Raw genomic sequence first — 19,931 nt, forward strand, 5'->3', positions numbered from 1 at the left:
GGGGGTCAGCCTGTCAGTGCTCAGACCATACGCTGCACACTACATCAAATTGGTCTGCATGGCTGTCACCCCAGAAGGAAGCCTCTTCTGAAGTCTCTACACAAGAAAGCCCGCAAACAGTTTGCTGAAGACATGTCAACAAAGGACATGGATTACTGGAACCATGTCCTATGGTCTGATGAGACCAAGATTAATTTGTTTGGTTCAGATGGTCTCAAGCATGTGTGGCGGCAATCAGGTGAGGAGTACAAAGATAAGTGTGTCATGCCTACAGTCAAGCATGGTGGTGGGAATGCCATGGTCTGGGGCTGCATGAGTGCAGCAGGTGTTGGGGAGTTACATTTCATTGAGGGACACATGAACTCCAATATGTACTGTGAAATACTGAAGCAGAGCATGATCCCCTCCCTCCGGAAACTGGGTCGCAGGGCAATGTTCCAGCATGATAATGACCCCAAACACACCTCTAAGACGACCACTGCTTTATTGAAGAGGCTGAGGGTAAAGGTGATGGACTGGCCAAGCATGTCTCCAGACCTAAACAAAATGGAACATCTTTGGGGCATCCTCAAGCGGAAGGTGGAGGAGCGCAAAGTCTCGAATATCCGCCAGCTCCGTGATGTCGTCATGGAGGAGTGGAAAAGCATTCCAGTGGCAACCTGTGAAGCTCTGGTAAACTCCATGCCCAGGAGAGTTAAGGCAGTTCTGGGAAATAATGGTGGCCACACAAAATATTGACACTTCAGGAACTTTCACTAAGGGGTGTACTCACTTTTGTTGCCGGTGGTTTAGACATTAATGGCTGTATATTGAGTTATTTTGAGGGAAGAATAAATTTACACTGTTATATAAGCTGCACACAGACTACTTTTCATTGTGTCAAAGTGTCATTTTGTCAGTGTTGTCCCATGAAAAGATATACTTAAATATCTGCAGAAATGTGAGGGGTGTACTCACTTTTGTGATACACTGTATAACATATGCCTCCCACTCCAGAACTGTATCAAAAAACATCCGAAAGAAATTTCATCTGATCGAACATCTGACCAAATGAAAAGTCACAGACTGACAAAGTTATTCAAAGAACAACCCAAACACTGTAAATAACAATCCAATAATAATACAACCACCCTCTCGTGTGTTTAATCTGGCTACCTGTGCTGCTCTGGTGTTAAAACAAATAATCTCACCTCTCACCTAACATGGACGTTTTAAAATGCTGATTAGAAAAGAAGAGCAGGATAAAGATCTGGTGTCAGCGCCGTAACCCGATGCTCACATCGCCTGTGTAAAGTTTTCAGGGAATACTCCTTTTTTGCTGAGTTTTTTTGCCTGAATCCAGTCAGTCTCTTTAATTCCCATCAACCAGCCATCATCCTGCAAAAACACACATTTCAGGTATTTCACATTTCAAAATAAACCCAATAAATGTCTTAATAAGTTGTCTGGCCACCATGAGCTGCCTGAAAAGCATTAATGTAACTTAATATTGACTCTACAAATATCTGTAACTTTGCTACAGGAATGGAAAATCATTTTTCCAAAATATAAAACCTCAGTAGTTTTTTCCTTTTTGCTAATGCTGGAAAGAAAGTGTCTAATTATAATAAATAAATACTGTTTTGAATAAAAAATATACAGAAAAATGTATAAATGCTGCAAAGGTGACATTAAAACAAGATCTATAGATGGCTGACAAACCACTACCAGTACAGCACGTTTAAAATATCAATACCGGGTGGCTTCTTGCTTATCGACCAGTTTGCTTAACAGCATAGTAGTAGGGGCAGTGAGGAGTGTCTGTATCACATTTCCTTATTACATTTTCTATGTTGATGAACTGCATTTGAGTAAAATTTGGTTTTGACCGAACTGTATTGTCTAATGCCAAGTTCACACTACACGACTTTCCAAAACGTCAGGTCATTGTACAGTTCACACTACACGACTGGATCTCTTGTAATCGGGAGTCGGTGTCAAGTCGGTGTGGCTTTCACACTACACGACTGATCGGCGATAGGGGGTTTCACACTACACCATCTATCACCAACTGGAATCGCAGGCGAGCTTCTCTGGTCTCCTATTGCAATGCAAAGTTGGTGTTATGTTTTGTAGAGAACGATAAGGTCAGAAATACTGTAAAACTCGTGTGTGTGCTGATGTATTCTGATATAAACTATATTACGCCCCTGTCCCACCTTTTCACACTCCTCCCCTGCGTTTCCCCTCACACCGTATCTTGTGTTCTCATTGGCTGTTCGACACCGCACTCATTGCCAGTCGGCCGACTCATATCCAGATATCTAGCAAGCTAGGTTTTTATCTTCAGTTGCCGAGCGCTCGGCGAGCTGTTTGGATTGAGTTGTTGAGCAGTTCACACATAGCGATTGACAGCCAAGTTGCTCCCAACCCGTCAACCAGTCGTGTAGAGTGAACTAGGCATAAAAGAACACTAAACACTAAACTGTCTGAGCTGGGCAGTAGTGCCTTAGCAGTAAAGACGGTTCAGTAAGGGGTTCTAGAAACACTATCACCAAGCTGCCACTGTTGGGCCATCAAGCCCTTAACTATCAGATCTTTATCTATTCAGATGTTGCACCGAATGGTTGACACTGTAAATGCCGTCAGAATGACACACATACTCACTTGGTCCTACTATGCTAGGAGAAAAAGATAAAAATAAGAAAAAAGAATTCTGGAATTCTGACCTGATCGTCTGGGTTTTCATAAGTCACCACAAGCACCACGTCTCCTGCCTTCATCTCCAGCTCATCTGAGTCGGTGGCAGCGTAGTCATGCATTGTTTGAACCTACAGCAAATGAACAGGACATGAACAAGGTCAAATCAGACATTCTGGAGGTAGTTCTGTTATTTCAATTATTTTAAGTTCAATAATTTTAAAAAAGCTGCAAGAATGTAATGTAATGGTGGACTCACTTTGTAAAGGAAGCCTGGTGGCATCTCTACGTCTGTGCCTTCATTAGTCTTCTCTGCTGTCTAGATATATACAGCAAATTAACAGTCATTAATTACTATGTTTTTATAAAAGTTGGCTTCAAAGTCCTTAAACGAATTGCTAAATCTTTACATTATTAAACATTAAGTGCTTATTAAGCGTTAATTAACATTATTAAAAATTAAGGTTTATCATTAATGAACCAAAGACAATATTAACAGTACAACTGGATTGCTGGATCTCTCTCATGCCGCGTAAACAGTAAACGTTTTTGCAAACCACAGTACACATGTGCTTTGATCCTATTGTATTCTGCAATAGGAAGTTTGTACAGCTGGACAGAGGTGTATTACCTGTTAACACTGTCAATACAGGTTTATACACAGGTTTATTAACGCTGTATGCCATGTTTTTTTATTTAGAACTAATGCGACCTAAGTACTGAACTAATGCTAATTATTGTAGTTATTTGTGTTAGTATAGGAAAAGTTATTGTAAAACATTAACAATTAATAATCTCTCTATATATGTTGCTTTATTGGATAGGCTGCATCAATATAAAAAGTCTGCAAAATCCTTACATTTCCTGTATTGTTGTAAACAATTTGCATTATCTTAATCATAGATATAAGACAAAATCCATTTTAATGTCACTATTAGATACACTGACTAAATATTTACAGCCCAGGCTGGACAAGGTCTGTAAACTGCTGAGCTTGTGATAAAAGATGAAACTATTTATTTGTGCATCTTCTCCCAATTTTTAGCGTAGTCAATTTGACTTCCGCTGCTGGGAATCCCTGATTGCATTATAGGAGGGTATATTGCTGCTTACGCCTCCTCCGATCTGTACACAGCCCTTGCGGACCCCTTCTTTTTGCCAGGGTCCTTACACAGCAATTAAAGACCCCACACACATAGTACAGTCATCCCACCCAGCAGACATGATGGCCAAACTGTTGTATTCAGAATTTTGGTGCTGGTGTGGTAGCAGAATATCCAGCTGTGCCACCTGGGCACCCCCAGAGATGATCTTTCTCTTATAAAAAGATTTGTTCATGTAAAAAATTTAAAAATGCAGAGTTCAAATGAATGAAAAAGACCAAAAAATATTGTTGCCACTCACTTAAGCAAAGGATTCTGCAAAAATCACACCAAAAGAACACTAAACTCAGAGGTGAAAAGGAATAATAAAAAAAAAAAACAGCAAAAATGTGTATAAACATCTGTAGACATAAACCTCTGCACTGTAAATATTTAATTAACTACAATTTACTACAGTAAATACAACAAGTATTTATGTTTATTTGCCCCACACAACACAGCATCTAGATCTAGCATCATTCGGTCCAAAAATATTATGATTTTGTGTGTTGGTGTTGAAAGACTCACTGCTGCTGCATCCTCTGTTCCAGCTGCATTTTCTGATGCCTACAAAACACATGGAGCAAAAAGAAAAACGTGTAAAGAACAAAGAGAAGGATGAAAAAACTAAAGCAGAATAAATATCAGTATTGCCTAGCTCAAACTACTAATACTACTAGTATAACTACCTCTACCAACACATCCCTAAATGCCATGCCAAGCAACCTCATGCCTTATCTGTGGTGCCCGCAGAATCATGCTTTCAGTCTGGCTTATCATCAGCCAGTGAAGGCATAGGCACAGCGTCTAGAACAATACCTGAGCCCCATCACTGCTCCAACTCTCAGCCCGCACTGGCTGGGACCCATCATCGTCCCAAATGGGTGCTGCAGCCGGAGCATGCACAGGCTGACTGTCATCGTCATCCCAGGTAGGATAAGCAGGCGCAGCGGTACCCACAGGCTGACTACCATCATCATCCCATGACTGGGCTGCCTCCTGGCTTTCATCTGGCTGTAGGAGGGCGAGGGTGGGTAAAGGGGGTAGAGGGCAGTGGATAAAGGGCATATGGCCACCAGGTGGAGCCATGACCAAGCACAGGAAGCAGTGGCGATGGAGTCAAAGCCAGAAAAATGTGAAAGAAGTATGGCTATAACTGTAGAGTCACAGATTACAGTACTGTCTAAAACATACTACAGTTTCTTAACAAAGTTTGTTGACATTACATATTTAAACATAGTTGGAACTGTTTAAAGTGAAGTGGCTTTAGTCAAAAACCAGCCGTACCCATATTAAACATTCGTGACGAGAACTAACAACCACTTGAAACATTTTGTAAAAAGAAAAGACCCAAAATTACTCCAGTATTTTACACAACACTAACTAAGGTGGCTTATGTTGTTTGTCCAAAGAAAACTATTGTCTGATTTATTAGTTTCAGTTTTTAGTTAAATAAATACAAACCTCATATTATTATTATTCATTCATTTTCTTATCCGCTTATCCAATTAGGGTCACGCGGGAGGGGGTGCTGGAGCCTATCCCAGCTTTTCAATGGGCGCAAGGCACACAGTAACACCCTGGATGGGACGCCAGTCCATCGCAGGGCGGACACACACACACACACACACACATTCACTTATAGGGCAATTCAGTGTTTGTGGACTGTGGGAGGAAACCGAAACTCCTGGAGGAAACCCACGCAGACATGGGGAGAACATGCAAACTCTGCACAGAAAGGACCCGGACCGCCCCACCTGGGGATCGAACCCAGGACCTTCCCTCTGTGAGGTGACAGCGCTACCCACTAAGTCACCATGCCGCCCTATTATTATTATAATTATTATAATTATATCAACTGGGGCTTAATGAGGATACTTTTTAAGACATAATACAATAAATTAAAGCATGAATTTTGTTGTACAGTACATTTTGTTGAGATTTATAACTTATTAATGAAGACAGACTTTTATTTATTAATAAAGACAGACTGTAAGGAACAGAGAGAAATGTACAAAGACGTAGTTTGTGTATGAGACACATGAATTAAACAAACAGGTCAAAGATATTAAAAAATATCTAAAATTAGGACACCCATGAATCCCAGGTCTTCAGTACAGCATAGTGAGCAGCAATTTTCAGAAATGTACAGAAGACACAACATATGATTAAGCAAATGAAATAAAAACATTACATATACACCGATCAGTCATAACATTAAAACCACCTCCTTTTTTCTACACTCACTGTCCATTTTATCAGCTCCACTTACCATATAGAAGCACGTTGTAGTTCTACAATTACTGACTGTAGTCCATCTGTTTCTCTACATACTTTTTAGCCTGCTTTCACCCTGTTCTTTAATGGTCAGGACCCCCACAGGACCACCACAGAGCAGGTATTATTTAGGTGGTGGATCATTCTCAGCACTGCAGTGACACTGACATGGTGGTGGTGTGTTAGTGTGTGTTGTGCTGGTATGAGTGGATCAGACACAGCAGAGCTGCTGGAGCTTTTAAATACAGTGTCCACTCACTGTCCACTCTATTAGATACTCCCTTAATGTGGTTTTAATGTTGTGGCTGATCGGTGTGTATACAACTCATGTGATTATTAATGTGAGTCTCTAAACATCACAGTAAATGTGCATTATGGTGATGGTGGTTTAGATAATGGCTTTTGGAATTCACAGGCATTAGTATTAATCACCTTGCAGTTGGTGTTCCAATTCATCCCAAAAAGCTGCTTTTTTGTCTGCCATTTGCAATGTCCAACATCTCTGGATGGTCAAAAAAGTGCTTCAGACAGTGGGGTCAAAGCTGCTGTGAAAATTTACTCTTAAAAACCAAAATCTGAAATGTATGCCTACGTCTGCATTGATTTGTTAGTGAAGATGTTTGAATAGGTGTGGGTGGAGTATTATGTCTGCTTATCCCTGCTCCTCTCATATATCTTATACAGATATTAAACCAAGTTAGTTCATCAGAGCAACCTTACATGCTGTAGATACGTCCACTAGAAAATATATTTGTCTTGTAAAATGGGGTTGATTTGCATAGTTACTGTAGAAGTATGTCGTAGGTGTGACAAACCTGTGGTGCTGGGGTGGTGGCAACTGGTGTAGTAGCCACCTGCAGTGCATCAAAGTCCATGTCCAAAAGATTACTAGTGGCTGGGGCATCATACTATTAGGGTGGATAAAATTGATGTTAATTGATAATTCATACAACAATAAAGTTACTGCCAAGAGAGTGACAATGCCAACTGGCTGGAGATAAAACGTTGTACTCACTGGTGCTGGAGACGAAGCGCTGACTCCTACAGCCTCATCAAAAAAGTTAATGATGTTCTCCTGCTTCAGATCCTTGGATGGAGTGACTTTCGGTGGGGGAGGAACAGCAGGTCTCAACTGTTTATGCACGCACACACACAAATGCAGACTTTAATGCATGTACAAAAACATTATTAAGCACGGTAACTGGACATTTTAGTCAAACTCCTGGTTTGCTGTTAATTTAAAAAAATCAATCATAAAGTTCATAAACAGTACATGAGCTCACAGACATACAGGAGTTGCTCTTACTGTACAGGATGTAGATAGAAATAGATAAACAGTGTGTTAAATTTGTCACGAATTGGTGAGAGAATTGCAAAAGCAGGTAACCCGTACCTGCAAGATGTTAAAGAATGAAACCCATTTGCAGTATACTTAATCAAGGCAGATCAAAACTGTGGCTAAAGAGCCACACAATAAAAGAAGGGAAATAATGAATGAATAAACTGCATACTAAACCTCAAGATAAACACAGAACATGACCAAACCAAACCACTAGTGCCAGCTACTCAATCCACCAAAGAGTTACAACCCAAGCTCTCAACAAAAAAACACTGGTGTCATGCCACTAGTGGACACCACTTATGTCCATAATGGGTCTCTCATGACAGCTGCATGCAGGATATGCCACCATGCCCCATCTTAAGGCAGATCGCATTCCGAGTAGTTCTCTTAAAATGACTACACTCAAAAAATGTTGGCACAAGAGTTCACAATTGTATAAAAATTTTATAACTACAAAGTAAAATCAAGTGCTATAGCTTTTAACCAACGGGCAATTCAGAACAACATGGTACCTCACTAATGTCTTAAAAGTGCATTTATAAGTGCATTATTATTACCTTAGATGGAGATTTTGGAATAGCGGGTACTGCCGGGCTCAGAGTATGATTGGCATCTTGAGGTCTGTCACTGAAAGATGAACAACAGATATTTAAACTCTACGTCTTGGTCGCGCAGAACCACTCATGCTCACATTCAAGCTCTGCATCGCAAGGTGGAGCTTTATCAAGACAGAACTACATACAATCTATATGCAGACAAACATGAAACTCATTCATGCAAAGAGCCTCGGACACGTTCGGTTCTTCTGTTCATCGCTCACATGCATGAATCCAGACGGTCTCAGACAGAGCAGAGCGTGAATTCAGACTGAATCAGCACGTACTGTGTCAGTGTCTACACAGGTACTACGTCAGACAAGACAAACTGCAGTTTCAGCGGGCGGCAAAAAGCAGCACGCAAACTCCTCCATCGAAAAAAAAAACAACACCACACACATACACATTCAGACACACACTGCAGGGCTGCCAGTGTTACCTCCGCTGGACTGTTGGTGTCTTCCCCACTCGGGTACCTGCTTTTCTGTAAGAGCGGTGGTGGCTTTCATTGATTGCATACTCATTCATTCTTTAATACGCTTTTATCTATGACACACCACTACAAAGTAAAAATATAAACTTGACCCACAGAACAATTTGAACCACAGTTTTCATTAGTGAACACTTTATCCAGATCACCACGGTCATGTTAGAGATTACTGGTTGGTGGGAGGTCAAAGTAAGGGCACATTCACATGGACAATTTAGACGTGCATCACAAAATGCATTGGTGTCGGAATTTTTCTATTTATTTACGCATTTTCTCCCATTTTCTCCCAATTTAGCGTAATCAATTTGTCTTCCGCTGCTGGGGATCCCTGATGGCATTAGAGGAGGGTATATTTCCTGCTCATGCCTCCTCTGAGCGGTGCGCAGTCATTAGCGGACCCTTTCTTTTTCACCCATGCACTCTGCACAGGCGCCTTGCACAGCGTTAGAAGACTACACTCACTTAGTCCGGTCATCCCGCCAAGTAGTGTCTGCTGCAGGAACTGGCAATTACACCCGCTAGATGACGCCCACTCGACTGGTGGCAACGCCGAGTTTCAAACCGAGGAGTACGGAATCTCGGCGCTGGTGTGCTATCGGAAAATCCTGCTGCGCCACCTGGGCGCCAGGTGACAGAATTTTTAAATGAGAGCTTACAACCACGACTTGTTTCTGCTTCATATCCTTCAGTGACGTGAATAACAGTGTCTCAGTCTTTAATTACCTGACGTCTGAGTAGGTAAGGTGTGTTTCATCAGTCTTTCCATTCCAACATGTTCATCTCAAAAGTTGTATTCTTCAACTTTAGTTATTACTTACTTTTATATATTCCTCACTATTATAATTTAGATCAGGTGTGTAATGTTTTTTAATGCATTTTCCCATTTTCTCCCGATCTTTAGCGCGTCCAATTATTACCCAATTGCGTTATGCTTCCTCTGTACTGGTGCTGACCCCAGCCCTGATTGAGGAGAGCGAACTGACACACGTCCCCTCCGACACGTGTGCAGTAGCCGACTGCATTTTTTCACCTGCACGAGGCGAGTGCATATGCGGATCAGCTTTGTGCATGAAGAGCCACACCCTGATCGCATTATTCCTAAATTCTGTGCAGGCGCCATCGATCAGCCAGCAGAGGTCATAATTGCATCAGATGTCATGTAGCCGCCCAGCCCAGCCGGATGGCAGAGCCGAGTTTCAAACCAACGAGTTCACAATGTCACAATTAGTTGTTTTATTCTACAGTATATAGTTACACCAAAGTATGTTTAATTATAAGACTGGTTCTTAGTGTATTCATTATTATTCTCAACATCAGACCAAAACTAGACAAATAATAAATGTCTAACCTGGACATGTCCTGATTCTCCAGTTTCACCAGCGTATCATGTATATTTTGGCTTAGCTGTAAAAACCAGTCAGCATAAATCAGTAACATATACGCAAATATTCATATATGTATTTACCAGAACTAGAAGTAATATAATAAGACGTTACCTTTCCTTTTTCTCTGTGAAACTTCTCCTCAAGGCCAGCCACGCTCTGGAAGGTGTTCACGTAGAAACCAACCCGGCTAGACAGAAAAACACACCATGTTGGCTGAGCTAATATGTTTTTGTAAATAAAATAACTTCCATGCTTTACTTCCATGTTGTTTTACTTGTATATCTATACACTTTTTATAAACCCTAAATTAAGAGGTGTATGGTAATAAATACTTTGTTATTGGACTTAATTTTGTATGGGGGTTATTTTATTATTGTATTAAAGTTTAATACAGACAATAAAGAAATAAACTTGAACATGGTTTTATTTTAATAGGAGTGTATCTAATATAGTGTATTTTATTACTATATGTTGGTATTGCTGCATGACAAAAAGATAATGCACACTGAACCTTTTATATGCAGATAGCAAGAAAGCTGCTGAATTTTTATTATTGCAAGATTTTGTACAATTTGTTTATTGTTATAAAGATTCATAAATGTTACTAAACTACTACTACTTTCAACAACAATAACAATAATAACTAAAAGTCTACAACTGTATTTAAAATATTTCTTTCTTAAACAATTAGTTTAGGATATTTGTATGTAAATCCTCACAAGTTAGTTAAACTTTTTCTCAAGCCAATTATAATAAAGGTATCATTATTTTTATATTAATAAATATTACATTCTTTATACGACATGGCTTAAATATCAACTATTTTGTTTTAAATCTCTAGAAACGTGTTGTCTTTGTTTACTTATTACACTATCCTCACTCACACAAACACATAATGACTGTGAGTGGGTTTATTCAGGAATGAAACGGGTTCGAGCTCTTGTTGTGCTCTGAGCTTTTAATGATTCAAAGGGTGGAATAACAAACAAGCTCATCTGGCTGAATGAATAACCAGCAGCTGCTGTAGGAAAGAAACAGCAGTAGGAGGGCTTTGATGATGATTTCTGAAATGTAATTACTCAATAATACAGGTATATTCCATAAAATAATACTATATATAAGTAAAAAAGTAAAAGTAAAAAGAGAAAGCAAGAAATGAATTGCGTACCTATTCCAGAGTGATGGCAGCTCTTCCTGAAGATCTATGTTGATTTCCTCAAAGACCTTCTGGGCCCTTTCAAATTCTTCCTCCGCCTACACACAGGTGACAACACATGAAAAAACAATGCTTAAGACATTACAAATATTGCTAATATTAATAAACATTAAAAAGAAAATTAAAAATGCTAATAATCTGACAACAGTATAAGTTAGTCTGAGCAACATTATAAGCAGTCTGTCATGGATTCAGCCCTCTGTGCTCCAGTGTAGAGGTGCCACGCCCCTCTCTCACTCTCAGTCCTGAGCCAGCGCCCCTTCTATGATTGGTTTCCTCTGCTAATTAGCCCCACCTGCCCCTCATCTAAGGACATTTAAGAGGCGAGCTGGGGACAAGTCGGTGGAGACTATTTTGATTAGAATCTGACTTTGCTTTCGTCGGTTTGCTCCTTGCTCATGTTATTTTGATGTGACTCTGTTCTATCAGTTTGGTTTGTTTGTTAGCCTTAGCCTGTTTAGCTCTGTTCCGTCCTGTTTAGCCCTGTTTGTTCCTGTTAGCCCCTGTTAGCTCGTGTTTTGTTTGTCTTAGTTTGTTTGCCTTTGCCCTGTTTTGTTTTGTTTTGTTTGTCATGTTAGCTCCTGTCTGTTTGTTAATGTTCATGTCTTGTTTGGTCTTGTTTCTGTTTACTCTAGTTCTTGTTAACATTAGCATTTAGCTTAGCTTTGTTTATGCATGTTTAAATTAGCATTTAGCATAGGTCGTGTCTTTATTTTGAACATCTCTGCGTGTGTGTCCGCCCCCTTTTGTCTTGTCATAGCGTTACACAGTCAGTACATTTTAATCTGCTAGGACACAGTTATAAAACGGATTTACTTTAGGAACAGGTATTACCGACAAATTTCAGATACATCTAATTAAAACTGCAGATTAATACCAGTATCTAATCCCTCCCAGTACTGACCAAACCCAACACTATACAGTGCTATGAACTGACAATGTTTTTGTGAGTGTGCCTCTGCTGGTTTACTGAGTTTCTCTTTTAAAAGGGGCGGCACGGTGGCTAAGTGGGTAGCACTGTCGCTTCACAGCAAGAAGGTCCTGGGTTCGATCCCCAGGTGGGGCGGTCCTGTGTGGGTTTACTCCGGGTGCTCCGGTTTCCTCCCACAGTCCAAAGACATGCAAGTGAGGTGAATTGTAGACACTAAATTGTCCATGACTGTGTTCGACATAACCTTGAGAAGTGATGAACCTTGTGTAATGAGTAACTACCGTTCCTGTCATGAATGTAACCAAAAGCGTAAAAACATGACATTAAAATCCTAATAAACAAACAAACAAACTCTTTTAAAAGCTTGGAATGACACTTGCTGGTGGATTGAGTAGCTGGCACAAAAGAAACTTAGCTCTCTGTTATTTCTTATCCTACCTATTTCTTTGTTTTTTGTGTTTTCTGATGATCACTGAGAGTTTAGTGGTTATGCTCCTGTGGGGCAGTTCTGCAGATTGCAGTGCAGATTTGGTTTGGTCTGGTTCTTGTGTATTTTGCTAGTTTAACTCCTGTTTGGCCACAGTTTTGTTCTGCCTAGCCAAAGTATCCTGCATTAGGGTTGTACACCTTGTAACATCACAAGTGCTGGGTTACATCTCCCTTCCTCCCTCTCGAGGTGCTCACTACCCCATGAAACATAAAGGCAGTAAGAAAGGGGGGTAATGTCCGGAACATATACATCCGGAACTGACTGACTAGTAAGTGTTGTTAATAGATTTTGTTACCTGATTTCTGGACAGGCTGGTCTGAGCAACATTATGAGCAGACAAAATTCCCTGTGCCCACCCAGGAGCGGCCCTCTCTAACAAAGATGCTGGCTTGAAATGACAACACAAAAAGACAAAGAAATAAATATCAATCCATTTTTAAACATACCAGGCACCATACAGCGGATTTTCTTAGTGCAGTTACCTTAGAGATCTTAACCCCTCCTTCTTTCTTCTTGCCCTTGTTTACAGCAGCATAGTTGTGCCGGGCACTGTCGAAATCCACCAGCTTCCTGTCTCGCTTGGCTATACGGGCCTAAAATGAAGCAGAAATACAGTATCTAAGCCAACTCCATAGCAGTACATGCACAAATGATTTAAAAAAACTCCTAATGTCAACAGCATGTCCCTACCCTAATGTCAGGAAACTGGCCCAAGTACGTGTCCATGGAGATCAAAGCATGATCCACCAGCTTCTGGTGAAAGTCCGTCCATAAGAGGTCTGAGTCCTGCAATATACACATCATTTAGTGCAGTCAACAGGCTTGTATGTACGTGTATGGATAATCCCAACCACAACCATATTATAAAGAACTAAATTAAGAACTAAACCACTCTATACTGGTTCTCTGCAAATTTAACACACCTGGGTTCCAGTCTATTAAAAATTAAGTCATATAACAGAATAAGACCGTTTTACTTTAAAGCAGGGCGGCACAGTGGCTAAGTGGGTAGCACTGTCACCTCACAGCAAGAAGGTCCTGGGTTCGATCTCCAGGTGGGGCGGTCCGGGTCCTTTTTGTGTGGAGTTTGAATGTTCTCCCTGTGCCTGTGTGGGTTTACTCCGGGTGCTCCGGTTTCCTCCCACAGTCCAAAGACATCCAAGTGAGGTGAACTGGAGATACAAAATTGTCCATGACTGTGTTCGATATAACCTTGTGGACTGATGAATATTGTGTAACAAATAACTACTGTTTCTGTCATGAATGTAACCAAAGTGTAAAACATGACATTAAAATCCTAATAAACAAACAAACAAACTTTAAAGCAAGACTGTCAGTGCCAACAGTTTGCATAATTTCTAACTGAAATTTGGTCACTCCTAACTATTTATTTATTTATTAGGATTTTAACGTCATGTTCTACACTTTGGTTACAGTCAAGACAGGGTGGGTAGTTACTGGTTACACAAGATTCATCAGTTCAAGTCTTTAATGTCAAACAGTCACGGACCATTTTTGTATCTCCAATTCACCTCATTTGCACGTCTTTGGACTGTGGGAGGAAATCGTAACTCAGACACAGGAAGAAGAAGCAAACTCCAAACAGAAAGGACCCGGACTGCTTCACCTGGGAATCAAACCCAGGACCTTCTTGCTTTGAGGTAACAGTGCTACCCACTGAGCCACCGTGCCGCCCTCGCTCCTAACTTAAGGAGAAAAACAGGATCCACAAGAGGTGCTTCAAAATGATCACACTTCAATAGGGTGACTGTCCACTTCAGACTTGTTACTTCTGAGATTCACTGCATTTACATGTACTATAACTGGCTAAATGCTTTAGAACAGACAATCATCTTTGTACAATAGTTTTTGGGACAGAAAATCATTTTCTTAGCTATTATTTATTAATAAGGGCACGTGGAGAACGGATTTCGCTGCTAAGATCATTCAAATTAAGATAACTTAAGACTCATTTACTACTCTATTACTATTCCTTCAATTTGATATTTTTCACCTGGTATAAATATAGAAAAGAACCACAGACTTGACAGATGCCATACAAGAAAGAACACCATGACATGTCCTTTACTAGTGTATGTAAACATTTGCCATTGGCTGTAGCTAGTCGCAGAAGGTGAGCAGATGTTGAGCAATATTGACCTGATAAGCAGAAGTTTTGATCTTTTAGTTTTTTATTTTCTAATTAACTGATTTGTTAGGCAACCACAGAACTGAGGCGCATGTTAATATGCTCAGTTAGTTTTACTGGCATTGACAAGTGTTGGCTTGAGCTAATCCCAACAGCCTGCTGTACCGTGGTTTTAAAGCCTGAAGCTTAATGACTTCCCTCCTGTTGTGCCATCGCACTGCTTTTCTAATAGTGCCTTAAGAAGAACAGATATCAGATAAAACAATGAACAAACAAACCACAATTAACCTGGATCACAAGGTATTATACTATCAACTTCAAATAAAAAGCAAAAATTAAAGTGAACAGAAAATGCTGTGGAATGTATAAAGATATATATAAAGATATATACATAGATTTTAATTTAGTGATAATAAGAAGAGCAAGTACCTCCACAATAGAGTCCATTTCATCTTTGCCATACCACTCAGGTTCGTACATATCAGCCAAGCACTCTTGCAGATGATTGGAGGACTCGTGCATTGCTGTTATAACAAAGAAATATGAACAGAAACAGAAAAGACACACGTCATTTAGAATAAGCCGCTGTATTTACCAGGGGTCTCATGAAAATAAATATACCTTTCACAGCAGCCAAATAGGCCCGTAGATCTCTCTGAAGCTTAGTGCCCTCAGCCTACAAAAGGAAATAATCCCACACAGCCATGAATAAGAAATACAGAGTAAATTCAGAGGAAGGAAGATAAAACACACACTGCTATATGTGGTAAAAAAAGTAAAGCTGAGTTCACACTCACCAGTTGTTTGTTAAAGTTAATCACTCCTTCTTCAAACGCAAGATCTTTAGTCTCATCTGCCTTGCCAAGTTTCTGCATAACCTGAGAGAATACAGAAGCATTTACTTCTTAACTATGATATGTATGGAAGTGAGAGATTTATAATAGTAAAAAATGCATTCATCTTTAGAAACTTCTTTACCCTATTAAGGGTCAGGGTGGGTCCAGATTCTAGCCTGGAAATAAGGGTGCAAATCATGTCTACAGTTACGGCAATCGTTAAAGAGTTCCAATCAACTGGAACTGTGACAGTTATGCCTGGATGAGCACCAAGGTTGATGGTATTAAAGGCAAAATCCCCAAGAATGAGTGTTGGAGAGTTGCAGAAAAAAACCTTGGAAAATTTGAAAAACTTGCCAGAAAAAATCTCTCCTGCTACCTAACCATACACGTACCTACCTAAAATGTGCTAAACATTACTGAAACTGTGACTGCAACCATGGACAGACGTTTAGAAATTACAGCATTTTGGCAACACACACTCTAGGTGGGTTTGCAGCAAAAGTAAGGCTGACTATACTAAAAACAACCTGAGGCTTACTGTTAAGCATGGTAAAGAATCTGTGATAATGTGGGCCTGTTTTTCCTTCAGCGCCTTCAAAGAGCCCTGTTATGGCACATGGCATCATGGACTTCATAAAATACCAGGATACATTAAATTAAAATCTATCTGCCTCCGCCAAGTAGCTGAAAGATTTTCTTATCATTCGATTTGACAGAAGAACAATGATCCAAAACATCCATATCAACAAAAAATGGTTTACTGAACACAAAATCAAGCTTCTGCAATGACCATCTCAGTCCTCTGATCTAAACACTATAAAAACTGCGAGTTGAGTTAAAGAGAAAAGTGCATACCAAAAGACCTAGGACCATGAACGATCTTGAGAGATACTGTAAAGAGGAATGGCCTTAAATTGCTGTGTATTTTCCAACCTTACGAGGTGTAATCGGAGAGGACTAAGTGCTGTTTTAATGGCAAAGAGAGGTTGTATTGACACCATTTCATCAGAACCAGCATTAACTTCTTCAGCAATTTGAGCTACAGTAGCTCGTCTGTTGGATCGGACCACACGGGCCAGCCTTCGCTCCTTACGTGCATCAGTGAGCCTTGGCCGCCCATGACCCTGTCACCGGTTTACCACTGTTCCTTCCTTGGACCACTTTTGATAGATACTGACCACTGCAGACCAGGAACACCCCACAAGAGCAGCAGTTTTTGAGATGCTCTGACCCAGTCGTGTAGCCATCACAATTTGGCCCTCGTCAAACTCACTTAAATCCTCACGCTCGCCCATTTTTCCTGCTTCTTACATCAACTTTGAGGATGAAATGTTCACTTGCTGCCTAATATATCCCACCTACTAACAGGTGCTATGATGAAGAGATAATCAGTTATTCACTTCACCTGTCAGTGGTCATAATGTTATGCCTGGTCGGTGTATATATTGTAAACATTTTTACTCATCCTTACCAGGGGTGCTAATAATTGTGGAAAGAATTGTAAATGATAAATGTCTCCCCTAACATTAACTACTTTTTAATTAATTTAAACAGCATACCCATTTATATTTACTGTCATTTTATCCTGTCAGTAATGGGCCCCCTGGCCCGATATAAGACTCCGCAGAGGAAACACCATTACTGTTCTGTGTCTCTGCCTGAGGTAAAGGTATTACCTTTTATAAGGATATAATAACTGAACCTTCAGTAACTGAATCCAACGTCTTCCCTTGGACTCCTGTTCTAAGTGAGATTTAAACAGGGTTCCAGTTCTTTTTACATTTGTGCATTGAATTTCTTGTCTATGGTAGTTACTCACAGACCTCAGATGCCTTATAAAGACTAAGTAAAGGACACTGAGGGTGGCACGGCGGCTGGGTGGCACTGTCGCCTCACAGCAAGAAGGTCCTGGGTCCTTTCTGTGTGGAGTTTGCATGTTCTCCCCGTGTCTGCGTGGGTTTCCTCCAGGAGCTCCGGTTTCCTCCCACAGTCCAGAAACATGCAAGTGAGGTGAATTAGAGATACAAAATTGTCCATGACTGTGTTTGAAATTAAACTTGTGTAAGAGTAACTACCTCTTCTTGTCTTCTTCTTGTTCCTCAGCCTTTGTCTCGTTTTTCGGTTACAGAGTCGGCATTCTTCCCGTTAGCGAGATCTGGCACAGTTTTACGCCGGATGCCCTTCCTGACACGATTCTCCCTATTTATCTGGGCTTGGGACCAGCACTACAATGCACTGGTCTGTGCATCCCAGCGGCTAGGTAACTATGGGACAATTCAGTGTCTCCAATCAGCCTACCGGCACGTCTTTGGACTGTGGGAGGAAACCGGAGCACCCGGAGGAAACCCACGCAGACACGGGGAGAACATGCAAACTCCGCACAGAAAGGACCCAGACCACCCCACCCGGGGATCGAACCCAGGACCTTCTTGCTGTGAGGCGACAGTGCTACCCACCGAGCCACTGTGCCATCCTGACGAGTAACTACTGTTTCTGTCATAATTGTAACCAAAATGTGTAAAACATGACGTTAAAATCCTAATAAATAAATAAAGAAAGAAAGAAAGAAAGAAAGAAAGAAAGAAAGAAAGAAAGAAAGAAAGAAAGAAAGAAAGAAAGAAAGAAAGAAAGAAAGGACCCTGGTGTATTTCAGTGCATGTAAAATGCAGAAAATGACTCAGTTTGAGAAGCTCTTGGTCTGTGTGGTAGTAAACACATCTCACTGCAGTAAGAATAAAACGGGGGCAGCTCAGCTCAGCTCAGCTCAGGAGACTGAAGGATCAGATATTCGATTTTAGGCCTGAGCCCTGAGATGGAGATGGGGGTTTTCTTAGTCTCATTTTGCATTGACCTGAAATACCAAATATGACAGATATAACAGTTTGTGGTTATATTAAAGTGCATTATAAAGGATTTTCCATAAGCAGGCGACTGTATTGGGTTTAATGTGATATTATTTATTACGTTCATCACAACGGGATCACTGCTAAAGCCCCATCATTTAACACTAAGGCAAATAATAATGAATAATAAATAATGAATGATAAGCATAATGATGGCAGTAATGATATAACATGGTATGAATTTCTTACCTTTTCTTGAGCCCTGGTTATTTTCTTCTGCACATTACTGGCTATTTTTCCTGCGGAAACCCCTTTTCCCATTGTTAAATCTGCCATTTCGTCTCGATTTTGTATCTCTTAATATTTCAGATAGCTAAAAACACCTATTGCATTGAACAATCGACACAAACGACGACAATAACAGCGAATACGCGTTCTGTGTGCGGTCAATAATAATGTCCTTTATTATAGGGAAACCTGCAGGCGCGTTCACGCGAATCTGACATGCGCGTCTTAAAGGGGCAGCACACATTTAAATCTAGACGTGTAGCCGGATAGGTAGGTAGGTACTAATATATATATATATATATACTGTATATATATATATATATATATATATATATATATATATATATATATATATATATATATACATATATATATATATATAGGGTGTCCAATGTCATATTAGTTTAACGATACTCAAAATAGTACATGGTGGGAAAACATGATCTGCTTAAGCAGTTTACCTTGCAACCACTAGTGCCAAGAGTCTACATCATTCTACCTGTTTAGGCCATCAAAACCCAAGAACACCAAGAAACCAAAGCCCAAGAACACCAAAGGTGTGTAAAAAACCACACCTTCCACAATGCAGTGTGCAGGCCAGCAACTGAGAACCAAATCATCCATCAACGGTAGCTTATGTTAACACTAACCCTGAGTGAAGGCTGAGCGTAATGCATTGAAAACAGAGATTAAAACCAGTAGATATAAATACATTTTAAGGGATTTGCACTATTTTATGTTTTCACAAGCAGTGTCTCAATTTCCTGCAGGGACTGAAAACGCTGACCTCTGTGCCATACTCACATTCTATAGGGACAATAGAGAGCATCCTAAGCAGGTGGCTAATGGTGATATGCAATTCTATCCGTCACAACATGACTACTGGGATACTCCTCTATTGAACATCATTAAGCTTGGTGTTAAGCATCATGAGCAGCTGCATCCCACTAAAACTGCAAAGTAGTATACACTACTACAATGAAATTAGCTGAAACTTGTCTTGATCACATCAGTACACCAGATTGGGAAGAAATCAGGTCACTTTACGTACATACTGTTTCCAAAGGTAAAAAAATACAAGGGTCGTCTGTTATAACTTTTTTTTCCTGGGCCTTCAAGCTTCTTAGCATCCTAATACCCCACCTAAAAAAAACTTCCCAAATACCACATTTTATTTTATCAGCACTTTACCCACCCACTCACAACTTTTCCTGCTGGACGTTATGTTCATTAAGTACACATGCTGCTATATTTATTTATTTTC

General features: G+C 40.3%; 1 protein-coding gene across 1 annotated transcript; it reads right to left on the reverse strand.

Annotated features, from left to right (window-relative positions):
• Positions 1 to 1,209: 1,209 nt before the first annotated feature.
• LOC134324099 (myc box-dependent-interacting protein 1) lies at positions 1,210 to 18,724 on the reverse strand. The gene is made up of 19 exons (XM_063005754.1): positions 18,629 to 18,724; positions 15,495 to 15,575; positions 15,319 to 15,373; positions 15,127 to 15,221; positions 13,239 to 13,334; positions 13,031 to 13,141; positions 12,844 to 12,936; positions 11,080 to 11,165; positions 10,023 to 10,098; positions 9,875 to 9,930; positions 8,476 to 8,520; positions 7,998 to 8,067; positions 7,114 to 7,230; positions 6,914 to 7,006; positions 4,641 to 4,835; positions 4,350 to 4,388; positions 2,939 to 2,998; positions 2,709 to 2,810; positions 1,210 to 1,377 (listed from the first exon to the last, which is right to left on the reverse strand). Exons 1-19 carry the CDS (start codon positions 18,713 to 18,715, stop codon positions 1,276 to 1,278), a joined length of 1,659 nt encoding a protein of 552 aa, XP_062861824.1. The 5' UTR covers positions 18,716 to 18,724; the 3' UTR covers positions 1,210 to 1,275.
• Positions 18,725 to 19,931: the final 1,207 nt, after the last annotated feature.

Source organism: Trichomycterus rosablanca, chromosome 12 (assembly GCF_030014385.1).
Source record: "Trichomycterus rosablanca isolate fTriRos1 chromosome 12, fTriRos1.hap1, whole genome shotgun sequence".
Lineage (NCBI taxonomy): Eukaryota > Metazoa > Chordata > Actinopteri > Siluriformes > Trichomycteridae > Trichomycterus > Trichomycterus rosablanca.